The sequence below is a fragment of the Notamacropus eugenii genome, chromosome 3, assembly GCF_028372415.1.
Source record: "Notamacropus eugenii isolate mMacEug1 chromosome 3, mMacEug1.pri_v2, whole genome shotgun sequence".
Classification (NCBI taxonomy): domain Eukaryota; kingdom Metazoa; phylum Chordata; class Mammalia; order Diprotodontia; family Macropodidae; genus Notamacropus; species Notamacropus eugenii.
Window position 1 is genome coordinate 25,786,086 of NC_092874.1, and position 15,296 is coordinate 25,801,381.

Consider the following 15,296-nt stretch of genomic DNA (forward strand, 5'->3'; position numbering starts at 1 on the left):
GATGTTTCAAATGGCAACTGACATTTCTGAACTCTCTCCAGGTGGAGAGGACAAAAGACAAGGCAACAGCCTAAGCAATTAGGAAGCCAAATTTTAGAGACTTGTAATCACAGAAACCACAAAGGGTACATGACTTATTGGATCACCTGGTACACTCAAACATGAGTGTTGGCCACCAGATTAGTCCATGTGCCATTTTCATCCAGGACTTGACCATAACTAGCATTAATATCCCAGTGTCAACCTTATTCTTGTCTAAAGAAAGACTTTGAGAAAAGTTATACCTAGAACCATCTCTGAAAATCCAATCCCTTTACCCCAGAGACTATGATAATAAATTAAACCCAAGTACAGCTTGATGTGTTTCTTAAGATTGTGTGTAAATTAAATTTTTGTAAATCAAATCATATTTCAAAGGAACTACAAGAATTTTCTATTTAAAGGAAATAGGAAGGGGTGGTCTTATTTTGTTATTGCTTTATTTTAAAATTTTTTTAAAATTTTATTTTTATTTTTATTTTTTTTTTAATTTATTTTAAAATAAAGCAATAGATCCCTTCTCTTGAGCTTAAAAATCTGTCTCCCGGTTTATTTGACTTTGTCTTCTTACTCCATTGTTTAGCTGGATTTAAAACATGATCAGATGACTCTCCTGGGGTGATTTTCCTCCTCCTCTTCTTCCTCATCTTCTTCCCCCCTTCTCCATTCTGTAATGCTGAGCATCAATGATTCAACTTTTCTTGACTATCCACAACGAAAGCCTCAGAAATGGCAACCATGATATTCTTCCAATACAAAACATATAGTCCATCACAATTATACCACACACATGCACATGATCACACACATGTGCATGCATACACATACAAATACTCCCAGATAACTGCATAAAATGGGACTGATTAATGAATGGATTAAACTAAATCCAGTTTGGTCTTGGTACCCTTTGAGCTTCTGATGCAAAGTGGATAGTATTATAAGATCACAGATCTAAAGAGCTAAAAGAGACTTCTGACCTATCTAGTCCAAATATCTCTTTTTTTGTTAATTTTATTTATTTTCAGTGTTCTACAGTCACTACCATATAACTTAGATTTTTTTCTCCCTCCCTCCCCCCACCTTTCCCTTCCCTTCCTGGGATGGCAGACAATTTTATATAGGTTCTACACATACATTCCTATTAAATGCATTTTCACTATAGTCATCCTGTGTAGAAGAATTAAAATGAATGGGAGAAATCAGCAAATGTCTCATTTTATAGATGAAGAAAATGGGGCCAACAAAAGTTCAGGGACTTTTCCAAGGTGGCAGAGATACTAAGTATTAGAATGAAGATTTGAACTGAGGTCCTCTGAATCTAGACTTAAGTATTCTTTTCACCCTCCTACTCTCTATATGGACAACAAATGCACACAAATATACATATAGTTTCACCTATAATGCTACAAATCAAATCTTGGAAAATTTATTAAAACTATTGGGTTTCTCAAAGGTCTCCTTAATTATAGAAAACTGCTAAGAGTCATTGCTGGTCCCCATTTCCTTCAACTCTAACTGTACAGCAAGCACACTGCAAAAGCTCTGTGTACATACAGAAATCTAATAACTCTGTCGACTAGAACATCTCGCATAAACTGAAAACAGACTGGCAGATAGTAACACATGTCCCTGTTGTGAAATGGAGTTGAGTTCAGTGTTCCATCTGTTCCCAGACTTGAGAAGGCTGGGGTTTTCTCAAAATTACCAGAGAAGACTTGTGTGTTGTACCAACAGAATGCAGAAATTGGATAAGGGCTGGGCCAAGTAAGCATTGAAAGTGAGCTCCCTCCCTGGTAGAAAATTTTTAAAAAAGAAGAAGATGCCAAGTATTTTGGAAGCGCCTGCTCTTATGGGATCCTGGATTGTTCAAGAGGACCTCAGCAGTATTCCGGGTCAAGTTTTTTAGCCAAAGACACAATGGGAGTATCAAAGAGGATGGGATATAAACACAAGTTCTCTAACTGAAGATCACATGCTCTTTCCTCCTGCCATCCTCTAATAAAGTACCATTGTTCCTTCATCTAGGAATAGCACTGGATTTGTAGTTAAAAGACCTGGGTTCAAATCCCAAGTCACTCAAATGCTTTTAGTCTCAGTTTCCTAGTCTATTAAATAAGAGGGTTAGAATAGATGACTTTTATGGCTCTGTCCAGATAAAAATCTATAATCCTATGGCCTCTCTGTGACTCTGTTTTCTCATTTGTAAAAAAAACACAAAAACAGTAATTTGGACAAGATGAACTTTGAAGTTCCTTCGCGCTATGGATTAATATCCGACAAAGTGACAATGAAACCATTTGCTTTTTCATGCTTATGCAATCACTTAATTTTTAATAGATCAAGGAGTGATTAAGAGTCACTGCTCCCAAGATCAGTTTTCTCAAGAATACTTTCAGTCCTTGATCCCTGGAAACGTAAAGGAGCAGGTCACTCTGTCTTTTGGCTCATCAATATCGTTAGAATAACTTATCTTAGACATGCTGGGAGAATACCAGAACTCTAATATCAAGCACGGTTCCTTGTTGGATATAAAATATATAAGCTTGGAAGAGACATGCAGAAGGAATGCAGACAGTTGCAATCTGGTCCTGTGCCAGGACTGACATGCCTGGTGTCTAGTGAAAGCCATCGGCAGTCTTTCAGATGTGTTCTAATATCTACCCCTACTGTCTGATCCTTGAAACAGAAGTGGCAGTCATCCCAGATGTGATCTTCTTAGGAGTACTGGTAGAAAACATCTGGGAAATTTTTTTCTTTTCAGTTGACCAGTGGCATCCTATATTAGCTTATGGATTCAATCTTGCAAAAGCGAGGATGAGGTTAGGCTAAGTAGGCTGGAAGAATTAGACTAAGGAAGTCTCAGTGCTGCTTGGATTTATCTCAGTCCCCAGGCAATAGCATATTTTGATCAATTAATCAGCCAGTGCTTATTAAAGGCCTAGTATAAAAAAGGGTTACTGACTGGCTGACTGACTGACTATTAGTCAGACTAGCTCAGTTTGGCCGGGCTAGGCCCTGGGCATGCAAAAACCAAAGCAGAATTGTTGGTGCCTTCCAATTTAACAAGAATGTGCATGGGAGGGCTGCGGCTACTCTTAGGTCATGCTTCTCTTCTGAATAGTTCAAAAGGGTAGAAAAGTGGGAACTCTGAAGCTGGAATGTCTAGAATTAGACAGATGGGACCCAAAGGGAAGGAGGCAACAAAGGTCTTTGCTACTTTCTGCCTGGCATTCAGGTTTGCTGAACTTATTTTTCCAAATCATGGCTCTTTTCCCATATTGGCTCTGTTTTCATTCTTGCCTACTATACGTGTGTGTGTGTGTGTGTGTGTGTATGTGTGTGTGTGGTCATGGGTCTTTTGGGCAGAATGGTAAAGCTTATGGACCCCCTCTTAGAAGAATGTTTTTAAATGTCTACAGTAAAGATTACAAAAGGAAACTAATTCTATTGAAATATAGTTTTAAAATATATATATTGACAAACTTCTCAAAAGCCCAAGTTAAGAACCCCTGTGGGAGGTAACATCATGAGTTCTGCTGAGACAGACTGCTTGGGTTCTATGCAATTTATCTACAGTTCAGCCTCTCGGTAGGTAGTATTCCCTTCCTCCAAATTGCTTACATTCTCCTCTGAGGCTTCTTCCTGATACAGAAGTGACTCTGGGCCAACAGAGATTTTGCCAAGAGACAACAGTGTTTTCAGACCCCACCAAATGGGAAAGCCTTTAAACATCTTCCTGGGAGATGGGCAATGTGCCTGTCATGGTAGGTCCCAACTATAGGGCTCCATTACCCTACCAGGAGTGGGGAGGGGGGAGGAGGAAGAATAATTTGGGCCTCAGCAAGGCTTGAAGATTCCCCATCTACTAAAGTAAGGAGAGTTTGCTCATGATCTCATCAGGGAAGAAGGCTCCGCATGAGGGGATGACAGAGTTTTGGAGCATTTTCTGGTCACTGTTACAGACACGGAGCTAAGTATCAGAAGCAAATATGAAGAGGTAGGGATGTAGACTCATTCAAAGCGTCACTCAGGTGCTATCAGCTAGGCCAGACCATTCTTGGTCCCTCCAGTGATTAACACCTCCCTCAATTTAAAATATTTTATGTTCGTTCTTTATATACTGTGTTCTCATTTATGCATGTATTCATTGTTTATTCTAGCAGGAAGTAAGCACCTTGAGCAAAGGGACTGTTTTAATTAGTCTTTGATCCCCAATGCTTCATAAAGGAAGCAACAGATCGATCGGCAATAAGGTAGTAAATATATGCTGTGTGCCAGGGATGGTACTAGGCTGGGGATAACAAGACAGAAATGTAAAAGTCCCTTTGGACAATGATGGGATGAGAAATCAGAACTGTCTATATCAACACATGTGCAGTTAGGAGAAAAATTGCCATCCATGCAAAATAAATCTAAAATGGTTTTGTAGGGGAGATTGATCGCTAACAGCTGGGGAGGGAGGAGAATCAGGAAAAGGCACTTGGAGGAGTGAGCGCCAGAGCTGAGTTTGGAGGGAGCTGAGATTCCAAGAGGCAAGGGTGAAGAGACAGAGCCTTCCAAGGATGGCAGGCAGCCTGAGCCTAAGGCAAGGAGGCAGCAGATGGAATGTCGTGTGCCGGAAACAAAGCTTGGGCCAGTTTGGTTGGAACATGGCATCAGAGAAGGAGAGGAATGTGGAGCAACCTGGAATTTCCTTAGTCCTGGGGGCAAAGCACATAGAGCGAATCAGAGCTCTTAGCAGGTGAGCAAGGGTACAGAGAGATGGAGATAAATTTATATAAGTATGTAAGCACATACGAACCTTCTTTGAGCTATACATGTGTATGTATATTTCTATATGTCTATTTATAAATATAATGCTTACATATACAATATAGATGTGCATACAACTGTTTTCATACGTCCTCATATATATGCATATATATATACCAATACATGTATCTTCACGTATATACACAAACGTATGCATAAATACATATATGCATACATGTGTTTTCATACATATACATGTGCACCCATATTGTTACTATGTATAAATATATATACACATGTGTATATGTTTGTGTGTGTATGTATGTATTATGTACATGCAAATACGTACATACACATCCACATGAACTAAAATCAAAAGTTGGTTTTCCTGCCCTTCGGAGGCAGCCTAGTTTCATGGAAAAAGCAATGGATTTAAAGTCAGAGGGCCCAGGCTGAAATGCTAGTTCTGCCTATGTAACTTTGGACACTTACTTCCCTCTCTGGGTCTCAGTTTCTTCAACTGTAAAATGAGGAATTGGATTAGAAACCCCACAAGTTTCTTTCAGCTCTGGGTCTAGGCCCCTGGAGTCTCCCCAATGATGGTGGCCCACCATGCTGGCCAGTGCTTATAAAACAGTGCCCATCTTTGTATCCACAGTGCCCAGCAGAGTGCTTTACATTTAGAAGTACTTAATCAATGTTTTTAGGATGAATTAAGAGGCTGTCTCACAAACAGGCAAATACACTTCAAGATTCTTTTGCAGTAATAGAGAGGCCCAGCAAAAAAGTATTCCAAGCCTTTGCCAGACACTCAAAGGCCCCCAGGCCCTCGTTGGCAGAGCCAGTGTTATGGTTATTCCAAATCAGTCTCACTCTCCACACCTTATCCCTTCCACTTTGACTCCAAGCTAGTGCAAGCAGCAAATAGGCGTGAAAAAATTGGAGGAAAGGAGGGCTATGGAGGGAGAAAAAATGCCTCCAAAGTAGCATTTCTCAAGTGTCTCATGAGCCAAGGGTTCAGGTTTGCAGTTCCAGCAAACTATGTCTGCCCACAGCCCTAATGACACATCTGGAAACCCCTGCTGCTGGCATGAAAGAATTATGGATGGGGCCTCTGGAAAAATCTCATGCCAGAAAGCACTGTGGATTGTCAGCCATTCATGCTGAGCTTGGAATGTAACTATGGAGCAAAAGTTTCCAAAGTTTTTCCCCTGAGAATCTGCACAGACTCACAAGGAAGTTCCTACCCAAGACGTGAGTAGGAGTGTCAGGAGAAGTAAAGAAAGGGTAGTGGGGAAGGGAAGGGAAGGGAAGGGAAGGGAAGGGAAGGGAAGGGAAGGGAAGGGAAGGGAAGGGAAGGGAAGGGAGGGGACAGGAAGGGAGGGGAGGGGACAGGAAGGGAGGGGAGGGGAGGAGAGGGGAGGGAAGGGGAGGGAAGGGAAGGGAAGAGAAGGGAAGGGAAGGGGAGGGAAGGGAAGGGAAGAGAAGGGAAGGGGAGGGAAGGGAGGGGAGGGGACAGGAAGGGAGGGGAGGGGAGGGGAGGGGAGGGGAAGGAAGGGAAGGGAAAGGGAGGGGAGGGGAGGGAAGGGAAGGGGAGGGAAAGGGAGGGGAGGGGAGGGAAGGGAAGGGGAGGGAAGGGAAGGGGAGGGAAGGGAAGGGAAGGGGAGGGAAGGGGAGGGGAGGGAAGGGAAGGGGAGGGGAGGGGAAAAGGATCAAGAGAGGCAAGGGGGAGATTTAAACAAAAATGAACATAGCAAGAATAAAATATTTACCATGCAACTAGATTTCATGCAGGGGAGCCCTCAATTTCTTCCACTAAGGAAGAGGACAATGGTATTTTTAAGGAGATGCTGAGTAGGGAGGCCCCACGTAACATGTGGCCCAAAGGAAGGCCGTGAAGGGGATGTACTATCCCTTAAGGGCAGTGACTCTGTTGTCTCCTTGAAGTGATTTAACATCCCCCTAGCACCTCATATGAGGGCCTGAACACAGAGGGAACACAATAAAGTTTTATGAGGTTTTTAAAGCACCTTTTATCCAAACAGCTCAAGGCACTGTACAAATAACTCAGCCACCTACAGTAGAATACCTGCTCAGTGTCTCTGCATAAAACAACAGCAGCGACAACAAGTGAACACAGACTTAATGGACAGGGACAAGGAGACACTTGTGCCATCCCTCCTACCACCACCACCTGTCCCCGATTCCAGTTTTCTCCTGCCTTGCCAGCTCTGCCCAATACAGAATCACAGATTCTCAGACTTGGAAGGGATTCCCCAATCACAGAGTAAGGGCTGATGGGAACCCTAGGGGAAAGTTAACCCAATCATTTTACTTTTGAAATTGAGGAAACTGAGGCCCAGAGAGGGGAGGTGATGCCCATCATATAGCAAGATGGTCAAACCCAAATTGGAGCTCAAGGTGTCTGACTGAATCGAATTCTCTTTCTACTCTAACACACAGATCTGGGGGCTGTGGAGAGCAACTGAGCTGAAGGATACAAATGCATCCCTTTTCCTCTTATTTCCTCCTGACATTCCATCTGCTATCTCTGACCCTGCACATGCTCTCCTTCATGCCTGGGACACCCTTCCTCCCAGCCTCCCTCTCTGGTTCTCTGAAACCCAATTGAAACAGTAAAGGAAGAAGTTTTCTCTCCCATCTCCCACCCAGTTGAACTCCTTTAGACTTGAGAATTCTGTCTATAGGAATCTCCTCCTCCTGAGGCATCACAGCAGCCTGGGACTTACCTCCTCAGTATGCTCTGCCTCTGAAACCTCTCTGATTGGAGAAAGTACAGAGAATCCCTCCTCATACATCCAGTTAAGAGAGGTGCCCTGGCCAACCATCTCTTCATTTCCCACCCCCTACCTTCCTTTGGGTTTCTCCCAGCCCCCTGAGCCAGGTTCCTCTCCCACTCCCCTTTTCAGCTTTTTTTTGTGCATTGTCACTCTCCATTAGATTGTAAGAACAGTGGGGGCAGGGAACATCCTTCTTTTTGGCATTTGTATGCTCAGCGCTTAGCGTAATGAATGGAACACAGTAGGCACTTACTAAATATTTATTTACAAATAAATTTTTATTGACAGACCTTTGACTGCCTGACCTCCAACAGTCTCTCATATGCTGCCTGAGCTAGTGCTTTCCCCAAAATGACCTTTTGTCTATTTTATATACCCTTAGATGTGCACACGTTGTCTCTTCCCAGAGCCGGTAAGTTCCTTGAGGTCACAGACCTTTACATTTTTATTTTGGTATCTCCAGCAAGTAGCGCAACACTTGGCGCATAATTGTTGCTTAAGAAATGCATGTTGATTGAATTCATATCCCAGCTCTGTAACTTATTACTTCTGAGACCTGGGCCAAGTCATGTAACCTCTCTGTTCCTACACCTCTGTTCCTACACGTTCCATGGAACTTATCAGTGCAACCTGTAACTGCATCGAGTACCTGAACGATAGTCAGAGGATCAGGGGTTCCTGATCAGTGGCCCACTCTCCCTGTCCTGTCTCTCTAACACAAAATGGGACCTCCAAGAAGTTTCTAACTAGGGATCCTTGACCTCACAGTGCCTCCAAAGATCATGTGAGACACTTTGCAAACTTTAAAGTATAAATGTGCCAATATTGTTATTACTGTTATTATAGTAATATTATTATACTTTTAATCCTCACATTCAGAATATTACAACTCCAGTTCTCTCTGTTCTGTCTCTAGGTAACTCTGTTAATGGATTTCAAGCAGGTTTTCTCCTCTACTTAGGTCAGACACTATGAGCAGACAGAGATGGCTCCGCTTTCTCCTCCAAACTGGGGTTAAGGGAAGGAGAAAAGTGCTTTTATGGAAAGCTGGATTCATCTACTAATCATAACAGCAACTGGTCTATGCCTGTGATTGCTGAGTACGTCATCATACCTTCAGAGGAAAGGTCCAGGATACCATACTTTGGGTGTAAGAAACTGGGTGGCTCTTGCCTTCCCCTACTGATTTCAAAATCTGTTTGTGAAAGTTTAAACCAAGGAGATGAAAACAAGGGGCCATCAGTGTATGTTGAAAGACCTAGAACTATAAGTTGTTGTGTTGGTTTTGTCCAGAATATAAAAAATACTATGGAGAAACATTCCAGTGATGAATTGTACACAAGGGCTACACAATCCATACTTTAAGAACAAGTACACAAACATAATAAATGCTCATCTACTTACAGAATATTCTATTGCAGAAATGGGGCAAGTCCCCAGGCTCCCGCGTCCCAGGCTTCTCTGAAATAAATGCACAGTGATTTAATTACTAAGAGACCTTCCTTCAGAGCTACTGTTACACAGCAAAAACCACACAGTGCTCTCAAATTGTACCGAGCCCCCCTCCCTCCTTATGCCACCACCCCTATCCCACATAGGCTAGCCAGGGCTTAGCTGCCAATAATCATGACTAAGACTTGCCTTTTGAGACTTATTTCACAAGGCAAACCCACTATGCCAGCTAGCCTGGGTGAGATCAGACCTTGGCTCTGATGCTTATTACCTGTGTGGCCTTAGGCATATTTCCTACTCTATGTGGGTCTCAGTTTCCTCAAATGTAAAATAAGAGCTTTGTACAATTTGCGCTCTAAAGTTCATTATAGTTTTAAATCAGTGATCCCATCTAGGCCTCAAGTTTCCTTGTCTGTAAAATCAGGAGGTTAACTCAATTTTCTAAAAGGTCCCTTTAACCTCTTAATCTACAGCTCATATGTTTTATGTTTACTGGCCTTTCTGCCTTTACTAATGACATTACCCTTGGTCTGTTATATTTATCAATGGGGATATATTCCTAAGTTATCCAGAGTTCAAAGAGGAGTTCAAATATCACCTACTCCAGGAAGTCTGACCTGATTTGTTGGTCATGATCACTTCCATTCTCTGAACACCTGAAGTTTTTATAAGCTGCACCATTCTTTATTTGCATGTTAAAGCAAAGGGGTTCAGGCTTACAATCTGATCTTGGTGGAGAACTCTCCCTGACGATGAGCTGAACAGATGAATGAACTAATGTGTACAATTCACAGAGAAATCGAAAATCTTCCTGCCAGCCCTGTTCTCACCTCCCTTCCAAACTTTCCCCAGAGTAGTACAAATGAGCAGTCCTGCCCTGCCTCTTGTCTGGTGAAAGGGCTAGCAAGCAATGGAAGAGCTAAAAGGTAATCAGCCAGCTTAAGGGAGAAGCAGAGAGCCCATGCAATCCACAGACTAAGGACCTTCTTCAGCCTGTTGATGATCCCAAGCTGGCTATGTTTTAAGACCAAAATTATTCCCTAAGAACAGCTCTGGAAAAAATTTTAGATTCATTCTTGTGGAAATGACCATGAGAAGAAACTAAACTGAATCACCATAGGCAGATTAATTGGGGCAAAAACCTTGTAATGTGCTTATAAAATTATACGAAGATGAAAGGGAAGAGGATAGAATCATATGGGCTCCATAGAACATCATTTTATGTCCCAATCCCTGAAGCACTAAGCTTCAATTACCATGAATATTTTATCCTGCCCATCAACAAATATTAGTAGGAATAAAATTATCAGGCCATTTTAAATGGTTCAATCCCCTTAGATCTCCCACCATAGTAACTGTCTGATTAATCCATAGCAGGCGGGACTGGCCCCAGGCCAGGCTGTGAGGCAGATGTCTGTCTTCCACACATTTTCCTGCTATACCTTCCCCTTTTATCATTTCATTATTAAAAGGTAAGAGTTTGGTAAGAAAAAAAAGGAAAAAATATTGGATTTGGAATGAGAGGGACTAGATTCAAATCCCAGTTCTGGCATTGACTATCTGTGTGGTCCTGAGTAAGTCATTTCACTAGACTTCAGTTTCATAATCTGAAAAAAAAAAGGCGGGGTTGGTTTAGATGGTCTCTGTTATTCCTGTTGGCTGTATAACTATGATCTACATCTATGTTCTCTCTGGGTCTCATCTGGAATAATATTAGATAACTCCCAAGTTTCCTTCTGGTCTGTCCAATGTCTCTAACTCTGTGGCATGAACTACCCCCCTAATCCCTACTCCCCGGACAAGTGACCTCCTGGTGTTTCCATCCCTTTTGCCATCAAAGACCCCATTAGGGAAAGATAAGGTGAAGTTATTCATTTTGAGAATTTAATTCTTCATTAGATCTGTGATTTTGAAAATGTGGGCACTTCAACCAGTTGGGCACATCACAATCTATCCATGCCTTCTGATCCTATATGGCTTCTCTCTAAGTCCTCTCATAAAGCCTCCCTGGAGGCCTACCCAGCATGTCTTCTAGATCTCTCCCACTCCAGGAACTTATTCACACTAAGACATTAGTGAATTGATAAGGCTAATCCTGTTACATGTAAATGTTGTTTTCATTTTAACTAGGAGAAAAGACTAAGTATTAGGAACGAATGATAGAGAGCAGGCCTTCTTAATGTCATTTAAATCACTGTGGGAAGCTAGCTTCTTCAATGATGGGTAAGTGTAGCCATCTCTAAAGGGCTTCAACAACTTAGATGTCTCTCTCTTCTCCTCCAACTCTAGAGTTAATTGCACTCTGGCTTTGGATATTTCAGTCAAGGTACCTTTAAATCATTTCCCCATGACTGCCTCTCTACTTCCATGATTATAACACCTCTACTGAACTGCTTCACTATGCTATGATAATACAATAAATCACACAGTCAAGGTCCTTCAAGAAGGCACAGGATCTTACAGTCTTCTCACACAGGTTCCTGGTCTTTCCCTCACTTAGAGTCATAGATTTAGAGTTGGAAAGAACCTGAGAGAGCAACTTTACCAACATGAAAGCACTAGAAAAAATTGAGTTCATTTTCTTTCTTTCTTTTTTCTTTTTTTTTTACAATAGAGCTCACATAAAAATGGTCTTGAGACAGGTTACTATCCTGGTATTATTTCTTTGTATTTTTTAATCTTCTATGGGCTATTGTAAAGATCAATTGTTATCATGATCTAGATCAACTTCCTCATTTCACAACTGAAAAAAATAAACTGAGGTCCTGAGAAGTTATGATCTGTCTAAGGTCCCACAGGCCACTAATAATGAGGAGTTCTAAGCTCCACACTTCAGTCCTGACTCAGATCCCAGACTTTCTTCACTATGCCATGTTGATTGATGACTGAATTGTAGGGATTAAAGCAGGGAGTCTCCCAGGAGTAGAAAGCCTGAATTACAATAGATGACTGCTCAGAGGGATCTATAAAAGACCCACGTACAAAAACCATATCGGATGAAGAGTGTTAGTCGCCATTGTACCAATAGATGGAACACTGGAATCAGTGGGCTCACAAATGCACTGTAGTACTGAAATATCCTAAAGAAGGGAAGGCTACTGAGACCAAATGATATAACTTCCTTTGGCCTGAATTATCTGGATAATCGTTTCAGTCTGGTATTGGACGGCAAATCAATCAGTATAAATGAATGAATAAATGAATACATGCATACATATACATACATAATAGACATATAACATAATAGCCAGGCCAGTTTGCATACAATTGAGCCTCAGAATGCTCAGATTTATAAGAATTAATTAGTAAGGCACTTTAGAACTTTATTTTCATTGTGGGAACAAGGATTGGACCTATGATTTTATGAATAAAGAGATCTCCTAGAAATCAAAACTCCTTCTACCAATGGGAAAACGGATTGCTAAGCTCTTTGATGTACAAGTATATTCCCAAAGAGTAGGAGAAGCTTTGGATAGACACCACCTCTATCTCAAAATGTACTTCCAGCTCAAGAGAGGGAGGAGAAGCATGAAGATAGGTCAGAAACAAAATGGGAGGCAACTGAGTAGTGGTGGACAGACCACTGACCACTGACCAGCTCTCTTCCATTGTTGAATTCTGCCTCCTTTCTGCTATAGTAACTAGACCATTCCTACTAATGACTTAGTTTCAAAGCAGAAGTTGTTTGGGGGAGGAAGAGGAATGGCTATAATCTCTTATCTAATTTCAAATACTGCCGTTAAGATCAAATGGGAGATAAAACAGTTAAAGTGAATTAGAAAACTTAAATCTCGATAGTAATGCTAGCTCCTAAGAATACCATAGTTGGCCTATTACTCACCTTCTTGGCTGATGTGCTTGTCTCATAATTAAGCAAATGAAAAAATTAAAGATATTAATCAAGAAATGTTTCTTTTCTCCTCCTCTTCATCTCACAACTCACTGGCATCACCCTTGACTGCTTTCTTCTTTACTCCAGTTCTTTATAAAGAGGTCATCCTCCTCCTTACCAAGATCAACTATTCCACAGCTCTCTACTCTCACTTTCTTTCATTTTCTCTAAGAGATTGCCCCATCTCAAATACTCTGCTTTTCTCTAATCTTTAGTCTTTTTTTCTGTATCTATTGGTTTCTCCCCTACTGTTGATAAATATATGCAAATCTCTCAAGAAAGAGAGAATAGATGAGAGAAAGAAAGGGAAGCAAAGAAAAATCAGAAAAAGAGAGAGGCTAGGAGAAAGAAGGTAAAAGAAAGAGACAAGGAGAAAGAAACAAAGGAAAGAAAGAGGAAGGGAGGAAGGAAAAAAAGACAGAAGAAAGGAGTTAATGAACAAAGGATAAAAGAAGGAAGAAAGGAAGAAGCAAATGAAGATACAAAAGAAAGGAGAAAGGAAAGAAAGAAGGAAGAAGGGAAGGAGGGAGGGACAGAGGGAAGGAGAAAGGAAAGAAGAAATCATGTCTTCATAGCCTGACCCCCACCCACCATTTTGCCCTTTATTACCCATTAGCCCCCTCCAAGTACTCTACAATCTAACCATATTGGTCTACTAGCCAGGAAGCATAACATGCTTCATCTTTCTTCTGTGTGTCTTTGCACTGGCTTTCCCCTATTTTTAAAATTCACTTTCTTTTCACACCTCCCTCTTACAATTGTTGGTTTCCTTTAAAAAGACTCAAATCAAGCACCACCTTCTACCCAAACCTCCCAATTACTAGTTTATTCCTTCCCAAAGTTATCATATTCATTTTGTACATACAGGATATTCTTAGTGTGGTTTTAGTGTGGTTTTAAGCCATTAAAGTTGTATGTGTAGACATTCATATGTCTGTGTAGGTATTTTATCACCCATTTAAATGTAAGTTTGAGGCAAGGGACTATTTCACTTTTGCTACTGTGTTCCCAATGCTTAGGATGATTGACATGGAGAAAGCAATTAATAAATGCATGTTTGTTAACTGATTCAGGGAAAATTAAATGCAGGAGATGAGTTTAGGGGTAGAATCACTTGACTCAATATACTGTGAGTTTAAGAGATTTTTAATAGAATGTACATGTGATTTGACTGGTGCAGGAAGGCCTTGGTGAGGAAGTATCATAGAGTTGCCTGGGGATACGGAGAGTTTAAGTGACCTGCCCAGAGTCATACATCCAGGATATATCCAAAGAGGATTTGAATTGGAGGCTTCCTAGCAAAGGGTCCAGACCTCTTTTCATTAAACCACGCTGTGTTTCATCTTGTTATTAATCCCAAAATAATTTTATTGAAAATGTTTAAGTTAAAATTTGTTTTTCATAATCAAAAGACAATTATTTCTGTGTAAATCATTTTCAAGTTGCCATTACATTAGTTTTGACTGAATTTGGGAAGCTCATTAGTCTGCACAAAGGGAGGAGTTGAGAAGGGCAATGGAGAAATCTAGCATCTCATTTTCACATTGCCTTACTGATAGAAAGGAGAGGCAACTTTGAAGCATTGCTGCTCGAGATATTTTAGCGAATGTATTATAAAGAAATGGCTTAATAATGTAGCACCCCAAATTTCTGATTTGGTTCATGACTTGAAACCATCTTCTTTATCTCTTGGAATGAAAGAGAAGAGCCAGATTGTTGATATTTTTGGAGTAGGACATCAAATTTCCTCTCCATCCCTTAGGTTTCCAAAAATCTCTGAATTTCTTTGAGCCTCAGTTTACTCATCAACAGCTAGATTTGACTGACTCTAAGGTCTCTTAAAGCTCTCAATGTTTGATCCTGTCTTCTCTATTAGACATTTGCTACTTTTTAGGTCTTATGAATAGACCTGATCTTTCAAACCTGTTGAATATTCTCCTCCCTTTGTTTACTAGTTATTTATTTTTCTCTAGTCTTTCATCAGTACTCTCAATTTACTGCACTTGAATCTCACCAGTTCTTCAATCATTCTAGCCTTGCGGTGCTCAATCTATACTGAATCCCTGTGAAAAGTATCCTTGAAACAGGTGCAGGTCCATATTTTAAGGTATACCTTAGCTCTATGAACTGAAAATCACAGTCTCTCCAAGTTGTCAGGTAACTAGGGGATCAGCTAATATGAGATAGAACATAATAGAAATTTCCTCTTCAAAACACTGCACATTTTCTGATAGACGTTGTATAGTTAGACAGTAAGACAGTCATATGATGAGTAGAAGGACTCAGTAATGAATAGAGAAAAGAAGAAAAGATTTATGAGGATCATCTGAAGATATATAGGTATCTTTAAGTAAATTAAG

At 40.9% G+C, this 15,296-nt stretch overlaps 1 protein-coding gene across 12 annotated transcripts in view; it reads right to left on the minus strand.

Moving 5' to 3' along the window:
- Window positions 1–15,296, minus strand: part of RBMS3 (RNA binding motif single stranded interacting protein 3) — a 1,420,870-nt gene that overhangs the window by 895,820 nt on the left and 509,754 nt on the right. For all 12 annotated transcript variants that reach the window (XM_072650014.1, XM_072650009.1, XM_072650015.1 and 9 more), the window contains one exon: window positions 8,997–9,053. In XM_072650014.1, coding sequence (XP_072506115.1) covers window positions 8,997–9,053 — 57 coding nt within the window. The remainder of the gene's footprint in view (window positions 1–8,996; window positions 9,054–15,296) is intronic.